The sequence below is a fragment of the Chrysochloris asiatica genome, unplaced genomic scaffold (assembly GCF_000296735.1).
Source record: "Chrysochloris asiatica unplaced genomic scaffold, ChrAsi1.0 scaffold00086, whole genome shotgun sequence".
NCBI lineage: Eukaryota > Metazoa > Chordata > Mammalia > Afrosoricida > Chrysochloridae > Chrysochloris > Chrysochloris asiatica.
Genome location: NW_006408604.1, coordinates 7407616 through 7423141, shown reverse-complemented (window position 1 = coordinate 7423141; position 15526 = coordinate 7407616). Strand labels below are relative to the sequence as shown.

General features: G+C 38.7%; 1 protein-coding gene across 2 annotated transcripts in view; it reads left to right on the top strand.

Annotated features, from left to right (window-relative positions):
* PTPRO (protein tyrosine phosphatase, receptor type, O) overlaps window positions 1-15526 on the top strand; it is a 345855-nt gene that overhangs the window by 313684 nt on the left and 16645 nt on the right. For both annotated transcript variants that reach the window (XM_006866027.1, XM_006866028.1), the window contains 2 exons: window positions 13217-13307; window positions 14899-14975. In XM_006866027.1, the coding sequence (XP_006866089.1) occupies window positions 13217-13307; window positions 14899-14975 (168 nt within the window). The remainder of the gene's footprint in view (window positions 1-13216; window positions 13308-14898; window positions 14976-15526) is intronic.

The following is a 15526-nucleotide window of genomic DNA, read 5'->3' as shown; positions in this document are numbered from 1 at the left end:
CTATGAGTCGGAACCGACTCCACGGCACACAACAACAACAACAACAACCAGAAAGACTAGTTAATGCAACTATTATTCAAATGTGTGCACCAGCCACTAAAGCCAGTGACGATGAAACTGAAGAAACGTACCAACTTCTGGTGTGGCACTGGAAGAACTGGACTTCGAACCACAAGATTGGCAGTACAGGCCCACCAACTACTTCTCGGAAACCCTACACAAGGTCACTATGAGTCAGAACCAACTCGATGGCACTTAACAACAACAACCAAATTCTTCAGTCAGAAAGGGATAAAATATGTAATCAAGATGCAATAATAATTACTGATCGTTGGAAGGTGAATGTTGGAAACAAAGACAAAGGATTTCTATCATTCTTGGTGACAGAAATGATGCTGGATATGTGGTTAATACACTGGACTGCAAAGTCAGTTTGAACCACAAGTTTGGTCGCTTAAGCTCACCAGCTGCTCCTCAGAAAACCTAGGGTTTCTGGGTCAGAACCAACTTGATGGCACTTAACAACAACAAAAGTCCTATTCATTGAAAATACTTTTTTCAATAACATAACTTGCTACTATACAGGTGGACCTCACCAGATGGAATATGCACAAATTAAATTGACTACATTTGTGGGAAGAGACAATGTAGAAGCTCCATATCATGAGCCCAAACAAGGTCAGGGACCAACTGTGGAACAGATCAATTGTTCATAGGCAAGTACAGGCTGAAGCTGAAGGAAATGAAAGCAAGTCCCATGATAGACAAAGCATGACCTTGAATACATTCCACATCAATTTAGAGACCATAGCGAGAACAGATTTGAAGAACTAATGACTGAAGACCAGAAGAGTTATAGGATGACATCAGAACATCATACATGAGGAAAACAAAAGGTCATTGAAAACACAGGAAAGAAAGAAAAAGATCAAAATGGCTGCTAAAAGAGACTGAAACTTGCTCTTGAATGTAGAGACGCTAATGCAACTTGCAGAAATGTAAAGTAAAAAGCTAAACAGAAAATTCCAAAAGACAATAGAATGTATTATGATAAAATGTGCAAAGACCTGAAGTTAGCAAACCAAAAGGGATGGGAAGAACCCGCTCAGCAAATTTCATGTCAAAATAACTGAAGAAAAAAGTCAAGCCTCAACTTGTACTATTGAAATCTGATGTGGCACTAGGGGTTAATGCACTGACCTGCAAAGTCCGTTTGAACTGCAAAGCCAACAATTCAGACTCACCAGCCACTCCTCAGAAACACTATACAGGATCGCTATGGGTCAGAATGACTCAACAGCGCTTTACAATAACAACAACAACAACTGGCAAAACATTATGCAATTTAGGAAGCATCTGAAGAAAATGGAAGGAATACAAAGAATCACTGTACCAAAAAGAATTGATCAGTGTTCAGTCATTTCAAGAGGTACCATATAAGCAAGAATTGATGGCATTGAAGGAAGAAGTTCAAGCTGCATGGAAGGCATTGTCAAAAAACAAACAAACAAAAAACAAGGCTCCAGGAATTGATGGAATACAAGTTGAGATGTTCCAACAAACTGATGCAGCTCAGAAGATGCTCACATGGTTATGTCATGAAATTTGGGCACGTTGTTAGAAGGGACTAGTTCCTAGAGAAGGGAAAGTGCTTATCATACATCATAAAGTTGGAAAAGAGGAAAACTCCCAGTGAGACTAATTGACATGGTGGCAGCAACAATGGGCTCAAACATAACAACAAATGTGAAGATAGTGTAGGACCAGGCAGGGTTTCATTCTGTTGCACACAGGGTTGCTATGAGTCAGAACCAATTCGATGGCACCTAACAACAACAACAGTTTCAGAAACTGTAAGAAAAGAAATTTCTATTTGTTAAAACCACCTGCTTGTGTTATTCCCTTTATTACATCACTAGATAATTAAGACAGAATGTGGCATCAAGAAGTGGGAGTACTACTCTAATAGAGACCTATAATGTGGAAGTAGGTTGGGAATTGGATAATGGGTAGAAACTGAAAGATTTGTAAAGTTCCTACTATAAAAGTCAACATAACTTTGCTTGCTACAAGTGAATAAGACTTGAAACACTTGCTCATGAAAATCAAAGAAATAGCCTTCAGTATGGATCACCACTCAATGTAAAGAAAATAACAATCCTCACAACTAGACCAGTAAACAACAAGATAAATAAAAGAAAAGATTGAAATTGTCAAAGATTTCATTTTAATTGGATCCATAATCCATGCTCATGGAAGCAGCAGTCAAGATATAAAATGATGTATTGTAGTGGGCAAATCTACTGCAAAGGACCTCTTTGAAGTGTTTAAGAACAAAGATGTCACTTTAAGAACTAAGGCACCTGACCCAAGCCATGGTATTTTCAACTCATATGCATGTGAAAACTGGGAAATAAATAAGGAAGACTATGGAAGAATTTGATGCATTTGCTTTATGGTGTTGGTGAAAAATATTGAAAGTACCATGGGCTGCCAGAAAAACAAACAGATCTATCTTGGAAGAAGTACAGGCAGAAATCTCCTTAGAAACAAGCTTGGCAATACTTTGTCTTATGTATTTTAGCCATGTTATCAGGAGGGATTGGAGTCCTGATGTGGCGCTGTAGGATAAGCACTGGACTGCTGCTCCTCAGAAACCGTCTACAGGGTGGCTATGAGTCTTAGCACTTAACAACAACAATGACATCGGGAGGGGTTAGCCCTTTGTAAAGGATATCATACTTGGTAAAGTGGAGGGTCATTGAAAAAGAGGAAGACCCCAATGAAATGGATTGAAACAGTGATGCAACAATGGATTCAAATATAACAACAATTGTGAGGCCGGCACAAGATTAGGTAGCGTTTCATTCTATTGTATATAGGGATGCTCTGAGTCGGATCTGACTACACAGCACCTAACAACAGCTAATAACAAATATGAAAACCTACATTGACATGAAGAGACTGTTGGTAGAATTATGAATGTCAAAAGCAATTCTAATGAAGGCTCAGAGGAAATGAGGAAACCTATAAGAAAGTTCCTATTGTCTTAAAGATTAATATTATGATGGAAATACTAGAAATAAGGATGTTAAATGTGCTTCTGTAAGGCTTTGAAAGAGGAAGAACATGTGATTGAGCAGTGGAAGACAGGCAATATTTTTATGCAATAGCACATAACTTGGCTGAATTGTATTGAAATGTTTAGTATATGTTATAAACTTGGATATTAGGCTGAAGAGATTTTTAGCAAGATATTAAAGAGATCACATTGTTTCTCCTTGCTACTTACAGTAAATTGCACTGCGCAACCCCCTGAAACTATTACTGAGATATACTTTAAACTTAAACCAAAAGCATCACCTGGGGTCGCCTTCAAATCAATCAACAGCTTAGTTTAATTAGTTAAAAAGATCTGTGTTTACCAGAGTCAGAGAGTCAGTTCTGACTCAGCCGCTCTGGATAAGGTTTCCAAGGAGTGGCTGGTAAGTTTGAACTGCTGACCTTGTGTTTAGCAGTCCAGTGCTTATCATACAGCACCACACCAGAACTATCTATATCGAATTAAATTTACAACACAACTCAAAAGAATAGGAGCCTTAGGAACAGGGAGTTTATGTTAATGAAGGAGGACCAACTCAGAAACGGAAGGTAAGAATGGGTTGCACAACTCAAAGAATATAATCAATGGCATCAAATTGTACTTGTAGAAACTTGAATTGGTATTTTTTATGCTGTTTTTATTTTCAACAACAGCAAAGTAAGTGAAATTTAAAGGAAAAAAGAATGTTATATAAATGGAATAAAACAGCATGCAACCTTAAAAAAACAACAACACAGAATTTGGAAAACTTCTTTGTACAAATAAAGGACATATATCCTAGAATGTTCACCAAGGATGTGGCTACACAATCTTTTGTTAAAGTGGTTAAGCCTCTGACTGAGGGATCTAAATCATCTACCACAGCAGAAAACCATTAGACCAAGGGAGACAGAGAAAATGAAAGTAAAGAACACTGTCTGCCTCTTGGAATTGTATAGAACACAGGTCAAGGAGTTATGTCTCCTGTCTTCCTAGAAAAAAAAAAGGGGGGGGGGGACCATCCCTGGAGCAGCTGCTATCAGCAGAGTTATTGGAAGGAGCATGGGAAACAGAACCTTCTTAGTTTCAAATGGTAGGGCCACAGACTCCTAAAACACAAAGGCGGGGGGCCAAAGCTTGGTAGGTTTCAAAGAGCAGGATCTTCACCAACTCAGTTCTGAAGTCTGGAACTACAGTTAAGGAATCCTGAGGGAATGGGACCATCATCCAAAGCTGAGGGTTAGGGCTGCCTGCTCAAGGGGCAGAAGAATGGGATTTGCCATGGCTGAGAGGGTGGGATGGCAACTCAGATGGGCTAGGAGAATGGAGTCAACGAAAGCTTTTGGAGGCGAATTGCCATCCCAGAGGGCCTGATGGATGCCCAGATGACCTCTGAGAAAAGAGGATTCTTTTCAAGTCTTAAAAGCAATTGTAATTTGTTATTCTAGATTTTGGACTCTCTTGGTGCCCCATTATCCCTTCTTCTCCCATTTGTAATAGAAATGTCTGGATTGAATTATGTCCCCCCAAAATATGTGCTGTAAATCCTAACTTCTCTGATGGGAAATGAGTTGTCTTTGTTACGTTAGTAAGACAGGATTAGTGTAGGGTGTGTGCCAAGTAGAAATGGGGAAGAAACATGCCAAGTCATAAGGAAGATTGCCCGAGGAGCAGAAGCAGAAAGAGAAGATGTTTTTCCTCCAGAGCAGAGATAGAAAGCCTCCCTCCAGAGCTGGCATCTTGAATTTCAGACTTCTAGCTTCATAAACTATGAGAATATAAATTTCTGTTTGTTAAAGCCACCCACTGTGGTAGCCCTGTTACAGCAGCAGTGGATAACTAACACAGATAGTTTAGCTAAATCCAGTAGCTGAACAATTATTTGTTCTGTTGATCTGAATGCACAGGATTGGTATTCACTTTGGTACTGACATTGGAAGATCAGACTCACACTGAGAAACTGCATCATTTATAAGCATTATGCAAATTGAAACTAATGTCTGGATTTACATATATTACCAATACAACTATAAGTCATACATGACGCTATATGAGCTGTTAATTTGCTTTCACTGAATAAATTCATTTTTCACGCTGTATTTGATTTTTAACCTGTTGGAAAGATTGATTATCCTTCTGGTGAAAATATACATCTTTTCATAAGGAGGTTTGAGACATAGGGATTAGCTTCAATTCCTTGTGTCTTAATGTTTCTTATGTAAAAGGTTTTAAAGAACTAGACTTTTGAGAATAAAATTTGGAAATCCATGTCATATAATCACTACTCTTTCTTCCATTAATTTCAGTTCTTACTGTTTGATCAATATGCTAGTAAATGCCCTCACTAGCTCTGTTCAGAAATAATGATTGAAAAGATCGAAATTAAACTATAATACTTATCACATAGTTCATAAGAGATGACCTATGATTTCTGGAAGTAACTGCCATTTGCAGCTGTTTTTGCCTGTGTTGCAGCCCAGTCTACTGAACAGCTACCTATGTTGTTGTTGTTATGTGCTGTGAAGTCAGTTCTGACTCATAGCGACCCTGTATAGGGTTTCCAAGGTTGTAAATCTTTACAGGAGCAGAAAGCCTCATCTTTCTCCCACGGAACAGCTGGTAGTTTCGAACTGCTGACCTTGAAGTTAGCAGCCCAACTCACAACCACTACACCACCAGAGCTTTCTCTAAATCACACAACACAAGCTACTCTGGTCACTCAGTCTGATTTTAACTCTGTCCGGTCAAGCTCAAATTAAAGATGCAAAATCTTTCTGGTAACAGAGCCTGTGGCTGACCTGTTCCCAACTCCATACCATACTGACCTTGGTGAGATATCATCTTCAAGATTATGTTTCAGTGATTTGAAAATAAGTCAACCTAAACTCACTCCAGTAGATTCTTTACCAACGGTTTTAGTTTCTTCCTATGCCTAAATCTTCCTTCCTTGTATTATTTGTTTTCCAAGTGCTCATACTAGTAATTTGTCCAGTGGCTAAGGCACTGTGCCTAAATCCCACCCTCATGCTCAGGGCAGGTCCTGCTAGCTGTTCCTAGACTTTCCTGAGGCTGACTCCGTTTTTATCTAGTCTTCTATTTGCACCCGTTTCCCACTATTAGTGTACTCCAAATTGTCATTGGAGCACTTCACCAACCACCGTGTTCTAAATCCTCTTCAACTTTTTTGTGATGTACAAATCCATTGCACCATCCCATAAAGGAAATTCTTCTATCAAAAGTACCACTACTCATTTGATTTTCCTCACCTCTTTTGCTCTTATGGACAAGTTGTTGTTGTTAAGTGCCGTTGAGTCAGTTCCAACTTATAGTGACCCTGTATAGGGTTACCGAGGAGCAACTGGTGGGTTCGAACTGCTGACCTTGTGGTTCACAGTCCAGTGCTGATCCTATAGCTCTACACCAGGAGTCCTATGGACAAGTAGTCTAGTAATAGATGAGTTCATCTGGCTCTGCTGCCCAAGTCCCAGGTGCCATCCCCTGCTGACAACCAGAATATAGCTTGTGTTCTGTTCAGATGATGATAGTGCATATGTTTGTGCTTCAGTTTTTAAAACCTGTATGTTTTAAACACAGCCAACACAACATAGACTGCCACTAGGCTTGGGTGGCTGCTTGGTCTGGAAAATAGAACTGATAATAAATTGTTTTATCAATAAAACTAGCAAGAGAAAATGCAAATATGATTTATGTTGGTTCCAGGCTATCACTACATATTTTGCCTTCATGAAGATTAAGTCTCTAGAATTTCCATATGGTTGGAAAGGAAATGACTGCAAAGCTACTGGACTGGAAACTCAGTATTTGATTTTCCACTTAGTAACAGGCTAAATTACAAAAGACTGCAAAGCATTTTGTGTATACATGCAGTTTCAGCTTTGCAGCAATTCAGCATTGGCAATTTCCATTTACAGTGTTCAGCCAATTAAACCTCTCTTATCAACTTAGGGCATTTACAGCAGGGAAGCAACACACAATTAAAGTTCTCTCAGTCAATGAGCTTCCATATGTGTGCCAGTGCTCAACCTCAATCTGTCTCCAGTTTCTTCTGTATCTGAGGCCTTTCCCTGTGGTTTATCACTCTGTACGCAAAGCAGGGGTGTGCCTAGAAGGGGAAGTTATTGGTCTGTTGGAGCAAATAGCAAAGGAGGGAGAAATTATGGAATCATGCTCAGTAAAATAAAGAGCCACACTTAGTTTTCTACCTGATCATAGCAGAAGTATCTTCACAATCATTGGAACAGTGATGCAGCAATATTAGTTTGTTATAATTTCTCCATCTGATAATCACTATCATTCAACGAAGTTGTTGTTACTGTTATGTGCCATTGAGTTGGTTCTGACTCATACTGACCCTGTGTAGGGTTTACAAGGAATGGCTGGTGGATTTGAACTGATGACCTTGTGGTTACCAGTCCAGTGCTGATAGCACCACACTAAGACTCCAATCCAGTGAAGTATGAAGACATTATTAGCCTTATTGTACAGATACTTAAACTGATGTTACAGAGTCCTGATGTAGCACTGTGTGATCAGCTCTGGACTGCTAACCACAAGGTCAATAGTTCAAACCCTCCATTCACTCATTCAAAAACCCTATAAGGGTCGCTATCTGTCAGAATCTATTTGATGGTACGTAACAGCAACAATCAACTGATGTTCAACTTTAGAACTCTTTGTCCAAGACCATACAGATTACAAATTGTTATTTGTTGTTAAGTGCCATCAAGTTGATTGCAACCATAGCGACCCCGTACAGGGTTTCTGAGAAGTGACTGGTGAGCTTAAACCACTAACTTTATTGTTCAAAGCGACTTTACAGTCCAGCGCATTAACCCATAGCACCACATCAATACATTGACCAAAGCCACATATTTTGATATATATCTATAAAGTACCTTTCTTATAATTTCTTAAGATTTCCAAATTAATTTAAGCAATGGCAGTATCATTTAAATAAGTTTATAGCTAAAAAAGAAATTCACTTAAAAATAACACAGATTTGTTTACAAGTTGTAAAAAATCAATTTTGTTTCTTACAAGAAGAATGTAATCAGCCTTTGAAACTCCTTTAAAAGTGAAAAATCAGTTATAAAGTAACAGCCTTCTGTTTGAAAATATTTGGTAACGAAGGACTTTGGCAAGATGAAAATCTTCTAATTTTGGAATTGAGAATCAAAATCAGCAGTGTGTCTTTTAGACTGGCTTCAAATTAGACCAAGGAGTTGAGTTTGTTTGTCTTTCCTTGAAAAGACAATAGCAATGAAAAGGCAAAAGCAAAGAGAGAAATCTAGGCAATTGGATTGGCTCATGTGTATTGATTGACTTCAGGTGTGGAACCTAGTGCCAGTAAGTACAGGGGAAAGTTGCTACCAAGAATTTTCTAGTTGAAAGCAGCAGAAAAGCCAAGAAGATGCTTTCTAGAGCATATACCTTTGCATAAAAACTTATATCAAGACACAAAGTGCATGAAATCCCTGCTCAATCTCTTGAAACATTGTCAAATGTCTCCCACTCCCTTCAAAAGTCTTTTGAAAACACGCCAAAATTCCTCCCTAGAGAAGTATTGTTCTAGCTTATGCTTTTTGAGGTAATAATTGGAAGAAATGATGGGGAGCAAACCTGATGTATAAAATCAACATCTTGTAAAGTACCTGCAAGATGCCCTGGTAGGCACTATAGGATAAATACTGATTTAGCAGTTGAAACTCTCCATGGGAGAAAGAGGAGATTTTCTGCTCCCATAAAGATTTACAACCTCAAAAACCTTATACAGGGTCACTAGGCATCAGAATCAACTCAATGGCTATGAGTTTTTTAGTATAATTGTAAATAAAATTCATAGCAATTGGTTTTTGACTTATGAGAGATACATACTATATACATACTCCCATAATATAAGTAGATAAGTGTTTTCTACTTATATTTCTCTAAAATGTGGGCATAAGTCCTTGTACAGGAATGTAACTGTATCTGCTGCCTGATGCTGAATTGGTTGTTCACTGTACAATTACAAAGAACATCATTAACATAGAGCACAACATGAACAATGGCCCAGGGAAATCCATATGGCCCTGACTTCAAACCCTCTGTTTCCTATAAGATATGAACATAACAACCAGCTGATGTTGTTATGTGTCATCATGTTGGTTCTGACTCATACCAAACCTACATATAATAGCATGAAACACTGCCTGATCCTGCACCATTCTCACAATTATTGTTGTTTGAGCCCATTGTTGCATCCACAGTATCAGTCATCTCATTGAGGGTCTTTTTCTTTTTCACTGACCTTCCACTTTATCTAGCATGATGTCCTTCTCCAGGGACTGGTCCTTCCTAACACTATGTCTAAAGTACATGAAATGAAGGCTTGCTATAATTGCTTCTAGGAAGCATTCTGGTTGCACGTCTTCCAAGAAAGATTTATTTGTTCTTCTGGCAATCCAGGAAATATTCATTACTCTTCGACAATTCAAATGCATCAGTTCTTCATTCTTCCTTATTTTTCCAATAACATAACCTTCTATTATGTGATGGTTGTCTATATTGAAAACTGCCCAAACAGTGTACCCTCTACATAACAAGATTTATAAGAATACTGGCAGATACAGACAGATATTTGGATGTCCTTATTTTCTATTTGTGGGTTTGCCTACCACTATTAATTCAAATTTCCTTTAGAGACTTTTGTATCAGATAGTTAGTGACCATTAACCCTATATCTTGCATTATGGACGTTGTTCCTTACACAGTGCTCCTCATTTCAATCTGTCCTTTTGTTCTTGAAAGCTCATAGGCTTATCATTCTCCTGGATTCCTTATCAGGCATTTTCAAAGCCTGCACTACTTCCAATGGAAATTCTAGGTCAATCTCCAGCTCATTTACATGAGATAGTTTGTCTTGTTTCTGGAAATGAGCAGTGTTTTCTGTTGCTTTTTAGGCATTGTTATACTGTTGTATTTTCAATAATTAGATTCTTAAGCCCTCTGATTGCCTCTGGTAGATGTGATCAGGAGATAGTCTTCTCTTTTCACTTCTCTTACTATTCAACTCAGAATGATTTTAGCAGGTGTTGGTTATTTATACTGTTCTGATGTATGTTGTGTTGTTGTTGTTAAGTGCCATAGAGTCAGTTCTGACCCACAGAGAATCTGTATAGGGTTTCGAAGGAGAAGCTGGTGAGCTTAAACCACTGACCTTGCAGTTCAAATGGCTTAGCAGTCTGACGCATTAATCCACAGTGCCACAAAGAGATGCAAATCAAAACAACAATGAGATATCATCTCACACCAGCAGTAGCAGTGAAGTTCAAAAAATTAGAGAGCAATTTATGCTGGTGAGGATGTCGAGAAACTGGGGCCCTCCTACATTGCTGGTGGGAATGTAAAATGGTTCAGCCACTCTGGAAAATGGTAGGGCATTTCCTCAGAAAGTTGGAAATAGGAATATCTTATGATCCAGCAATTCCTCTTCTTGGTACATGTCTACAAAAATATGAGCCAGAACATGAGTAGAAATATGCATGCCAAAGTTTGTTGCAACACTATTCATAATAACAAAAATATGGAGAAAGCTTAAGTGCCCATCAGTGGAAGAATGGATAAACAAACGTTGGTATGTATGCACAATGCAATACTATGCTACCTTGAAGAATAATGATGAAGTAATAAAACACCTCAAAACATGGATGAACCTTGAGGACATTATGCTGAATGAATTAGTCAGTCAGAAAGGACAATATTACATAACACCATTATTGTAAAAGCTTAAGAAAAGATTTCCATACTAAAAGAAAAAAACATTCTCTGATGGTTACCAGGGGTAGGAGGGAGGGGACAGTATGGCACAGGTTAGGGGATAGTCACAGCATAGTTCAGATGAAGGGGAGAGTAATATACAAGGAAGTTGTTGTTGTTGTTGTTGTTGATAAGTACTGTGGAGTTGGTTCCGACTCATAATGACCCTGCACAGGGTTTCCAAGGCTGCATATCTTTATGGGAGCAGAAAGCCTCATCTTTCTACCGCAGGACAGCTGGTAGTTTCGAACTGCCGAGGTTAGCAGCCCAATTCGTAACCACTACGCTACCAGGAGCTCTGGTAGCGTAGTGGTTACGAATCGGGCTGTGAACCTTAAGGTCAGCGGTTCAAAACTACCAGCCGCTCCGCGGGAGAAAGATGAGGCTTTCTACTCCCGTAAGGATTGACACCCTCGGAAACCCTGTACAGGGTCACTATGAGTCGGAACCGACTCGACGGCACTTAACAACAACAAGACTACCAGAGTTCCTTACACAAGGAAGGGGAGGGCAATACAAGGAAGGGGAGGGCAATATGCAAGAAAGGGGAGGGAGTGGAAGAAAAGGGAAGATACGGAAACACTAAGTAGGTTTGCATGGGCTAAATGGGACAGATGGGCTAAATGGGACAGAGGTAAGTAATGATGTATACTCAACTTTGGAACAACAAGGTTCTATGATACAGGAATCAAGGCATAGTTTGAATGGGTAAAAGAGGGGAAATAATGTTAAGATGCAAAGGCTTTTATCTGTATATTATGGCAAGCTATGAATAGCATTTCAAAGAATAGGTATTCTATAACACTTAATTGTGCTCATACGGAACGTGTACAAAGACCAAGAGGCAGTCGTTCAAACAGAACAAGGGATAATGAATGGTTTAAAATTAGGAAAGGTGTGCACCAGGGTTGTATTATTTCGCCATACTTTTTAAATCTGTATGCTGAGTAAATAATCTGAAAAGCTTGATTATGAACAACATGACATCAGGATTGGAGGAAGATTCTTTAACAACTTGAAATATGCAGATGATACAAGCTTGCTTGCTGGAAGCAAAGAGGATTTAGCATATTTACTGATCAAGATCAAAGACTACACCCTTCAGCATGGATTGTACCTCTATGGAAAGGAAACAAAAATAAATAACATCATGGTAAATGGAGCAAAGATGGCAGTCATCAAAGACTTCATTTTGCTGGTATCCACAAACACTCAGGGAAACAGTCAAAAACCAAATGATGTATTGCATTAGGCAAATCTGCTGTGCAAGACCTCTTAAAGTATTCAAGTGTAAATATGTCAGTTTGACATCTTTAACATGCACCTGGCTTGCATGGTGTTTTTAATCACCTTATATGCATGTGAAAGTTGGACAATGAATAAGGAAGACCACAGAAGAATTGATGCATCTGAGTTATAGTGTTGGAGAAGACTATTGAAATTACCATGGCCTGCCAGAAGAACAAACAATCTGTGTTGGAAAAAGTATAGCTAGAATGCATCTGAAACATCATCTCTCATCCTTCAGACATTTTATCAGAAGGGACCAGTCCCAGGAGAAGGACATCATGTTTGGTAAAGTGGAGGGCCAGTGAAGAAACGGAAGACCCCAATGAGATGGAATGGCACAGTGGCAGCAACAACGGGGTCAAGAATAACCAGAATTGTGAGATTGGCACAGATTAGTTTGTTTTGTTGTGCATAAGGTTGCTATGAGTCAGAACCAACTCGAAGGAACCTAACAACAGTACCTCTAAAATACCGAAAGGAATTTCTGTTTTCAAATTTCCCATGATTTGAATGTTAAGTGTAGAATTTTTAGCATCCTCAAATGATCACTAAGCTCTATAACATATTAATAAACTGTATTAGCCAACTATTGCTGTAATAAATGTTAGAAAAGAAACAACCTTGAATTGTTCTTTCTCTCACGGGTTTGTGGATAGATGGGGCAGTTCTGCTCCAAATGATGGGTCAATAGACATAGATCTATTCCATATGTTTCCTCATTCTGGAACCAGCAGCTTCCCAGGGCATTTTCTTCTCCTGGCAAATGGCAGAAGTGTAAGAGAGCAAACCAAACCAAATAAGCATATTTCAAATACCACATTTTACCTGAGTTCTACTTAAGTTCATTGGCCAAAGCAAATTGATAATAATAGGGTAGAGAACACTCTTATCAAAAGGGAAGCCACTGAAAACTCATATGGCAAAGTGGTCTGATAATTCTACTACATTTAGGGAGTGAAGAATTGTGAACATTCAATCCTCACCATTTATGTAAATCTCCTAAATTCATTCTCTGTCTTTTTACAGGAGCTGAAATTGATTGGACTGGATATTCCACACTTTGCTGCAGATCTTCCACTGAATCGATGTAAAAACCGTTACACAAACATTCTACCATGTAAGTTTTTCAGTGGTGCCGATTGTACTCAGGTCTTTTAAAGGTTGAAGGACCACCATTATTGCAGATTAATCAATTTCACCAATCTCTGGCCAGAGCTAGTTGTCATCTGTCCTCTCAAGGTTATGCCTGTGATTATAGTTTAACCATTGATTTCTTCCATGCTTTGATGCCAGTGGACCTCTACTGTATGCTAAGAATAAATAGTATGTGTATGAATGAAGACTGACCTTTCAACCCTTTGTAGATCAAAAAAGCCTCAGTCAAGTTGGAGGTCAGACAATTTGTGCTCTCATAAATTTATTTTTGGTTAATTCATTGACAGTAGAAGAAAGCTAATAGAAAGAGAGCGGAGTGTATTGACTTACTTCTGGCCAGTTCTGTTATCTAGCATTTTGCAATAAAACTACGTTCCATGAGGAAAAAAAGTGATACAAAATACTTTTTGTGTGCCATCCAGTTAATCCCTACTCATAATGACAGGAGAACTGTCCCAGAAATGTCCTCAGCTGTCATCTTGATGGGAGCTGATGGCCAGGTCTTTTCTCCCACAGAGATGCTGGTGGGTTTGAGCTGCAGACCTTTTGATTAGCAGCCACATTGCCTCTAGTACTCTGGTAGCGTAGTGGTTACGAATCGGGCTGCGAACCACAAGATCAGAAGTTCGAAACTATCAGCTGCTCCATGGGAGAAAGATGAGGCTTTCTGCTACCATAAACATTTACAGCCTTGGAAACCCTGTTCAGGGTCGCTATGGGTCAGAACCGACTTGATGGCACTTAACAACAACAACTCCTTATAAAGTACTTGCAAGGCAATGAAAACACATTCTGATAATAATTTAACTTTCTTCTCTGCTATACTCTGGGAGAGGGGGTGAACAAGTAAGAAGAGGATGAAAAAGCTCTAGAAAGAGAATTCTCTCATTGATAGTATTTCTTGATAAAATTTTGTAATAATAATATAATAACGTAATACCTTACATTTCAAATTTTACTTTTTTCTTTTAAAAGGCATCCATTTAAAATCCATGTAACTTCATCTTCTCTTCTCAAGGTCTCCCCAAGGTAGTGAATTCTCTGGCTATCCCTAGGTAAAATGGAAATCATGTATTTAGGCTAGTTAATGGTGCCTTCCATGCAATCTCCTAGACATTTTATACCCTGCTAATAGTCTGCACAAAGGAAGTCCGGTAGTGTAGTGGGTTGCAAGTTGGGCTGCTAACCATAAGGTCAGCAGTTTGAACCCTCCAGCTGCTCAACAAGAGAAATATGAGACTTGCTGCTCCCATAAAGATTTACAGCCTTGGAACCAACTCCACGGCACATAACCACCAACCAGCAGCCACTATCACCACCAATATTCTGTACAGTCTCCTAGAAACCTTGATACAATCCTTCTAAGGACATGAGAGCTGGTGGGGGAGAAAATAGTACATTTATTTAAATGAGACTAAAATTGAGGTTTGGCTAAAATATCAGTCTTCAAAAAAGCCATTACTAATGTGTTTGACTATTGGGTAAAGAGGGTCAAGATAATTCTTCCTTCCATCTTAATTTTTAATATTTGTTTTCTCCCTAACTCATTACAGATGACTTTAGCCGGGTGCGATTAGTCTCCATGAATGAAGAAGAAGGAGCTGACTATATCAATGCAAACTACATTCCTGTAAGTGGAAAACAGCAATCATCCAAATGTTAACCCAGCCAATGAAATACAATTGAATTGAGAACACATGGGTGTGTCAAACCCTGACAAAGACAGCCACTCCTCACCTAGAAATTCAATCTAAACAACAGTTTCCACTATTCTTTTCAGTATAAAGAAATAGAAAAAAAAACAACTCATACATTGGCCATGTTCATATTTCTTTATAAAAGACTAGTTGAAAGAAAATTATGCTAAAGATAATTCTCCTGTTGTATTTAAATGCCAATTTCAGCAACCAAACTGAAACTTCTCCACTAAAGCACATGTACTTGTAAGATGGATAAAGGTTGTTGTTGTTAAGTGTTGTCCAGTCAGTTCCAACTCATAGTGACCTTGTATAGGGTTTCCAAGGATTGGCTGATAAGTTTGAACTGCCAACCTTGGGTTCAGATCAACTTTGCAATTGAGTGCTTATCCTACAGTCACATGAGATGTCCAAGATCTATAAAGGTAGAAAATTATACATATATATATATTTATGTATGTATATGTATATATATAGTTGTTTT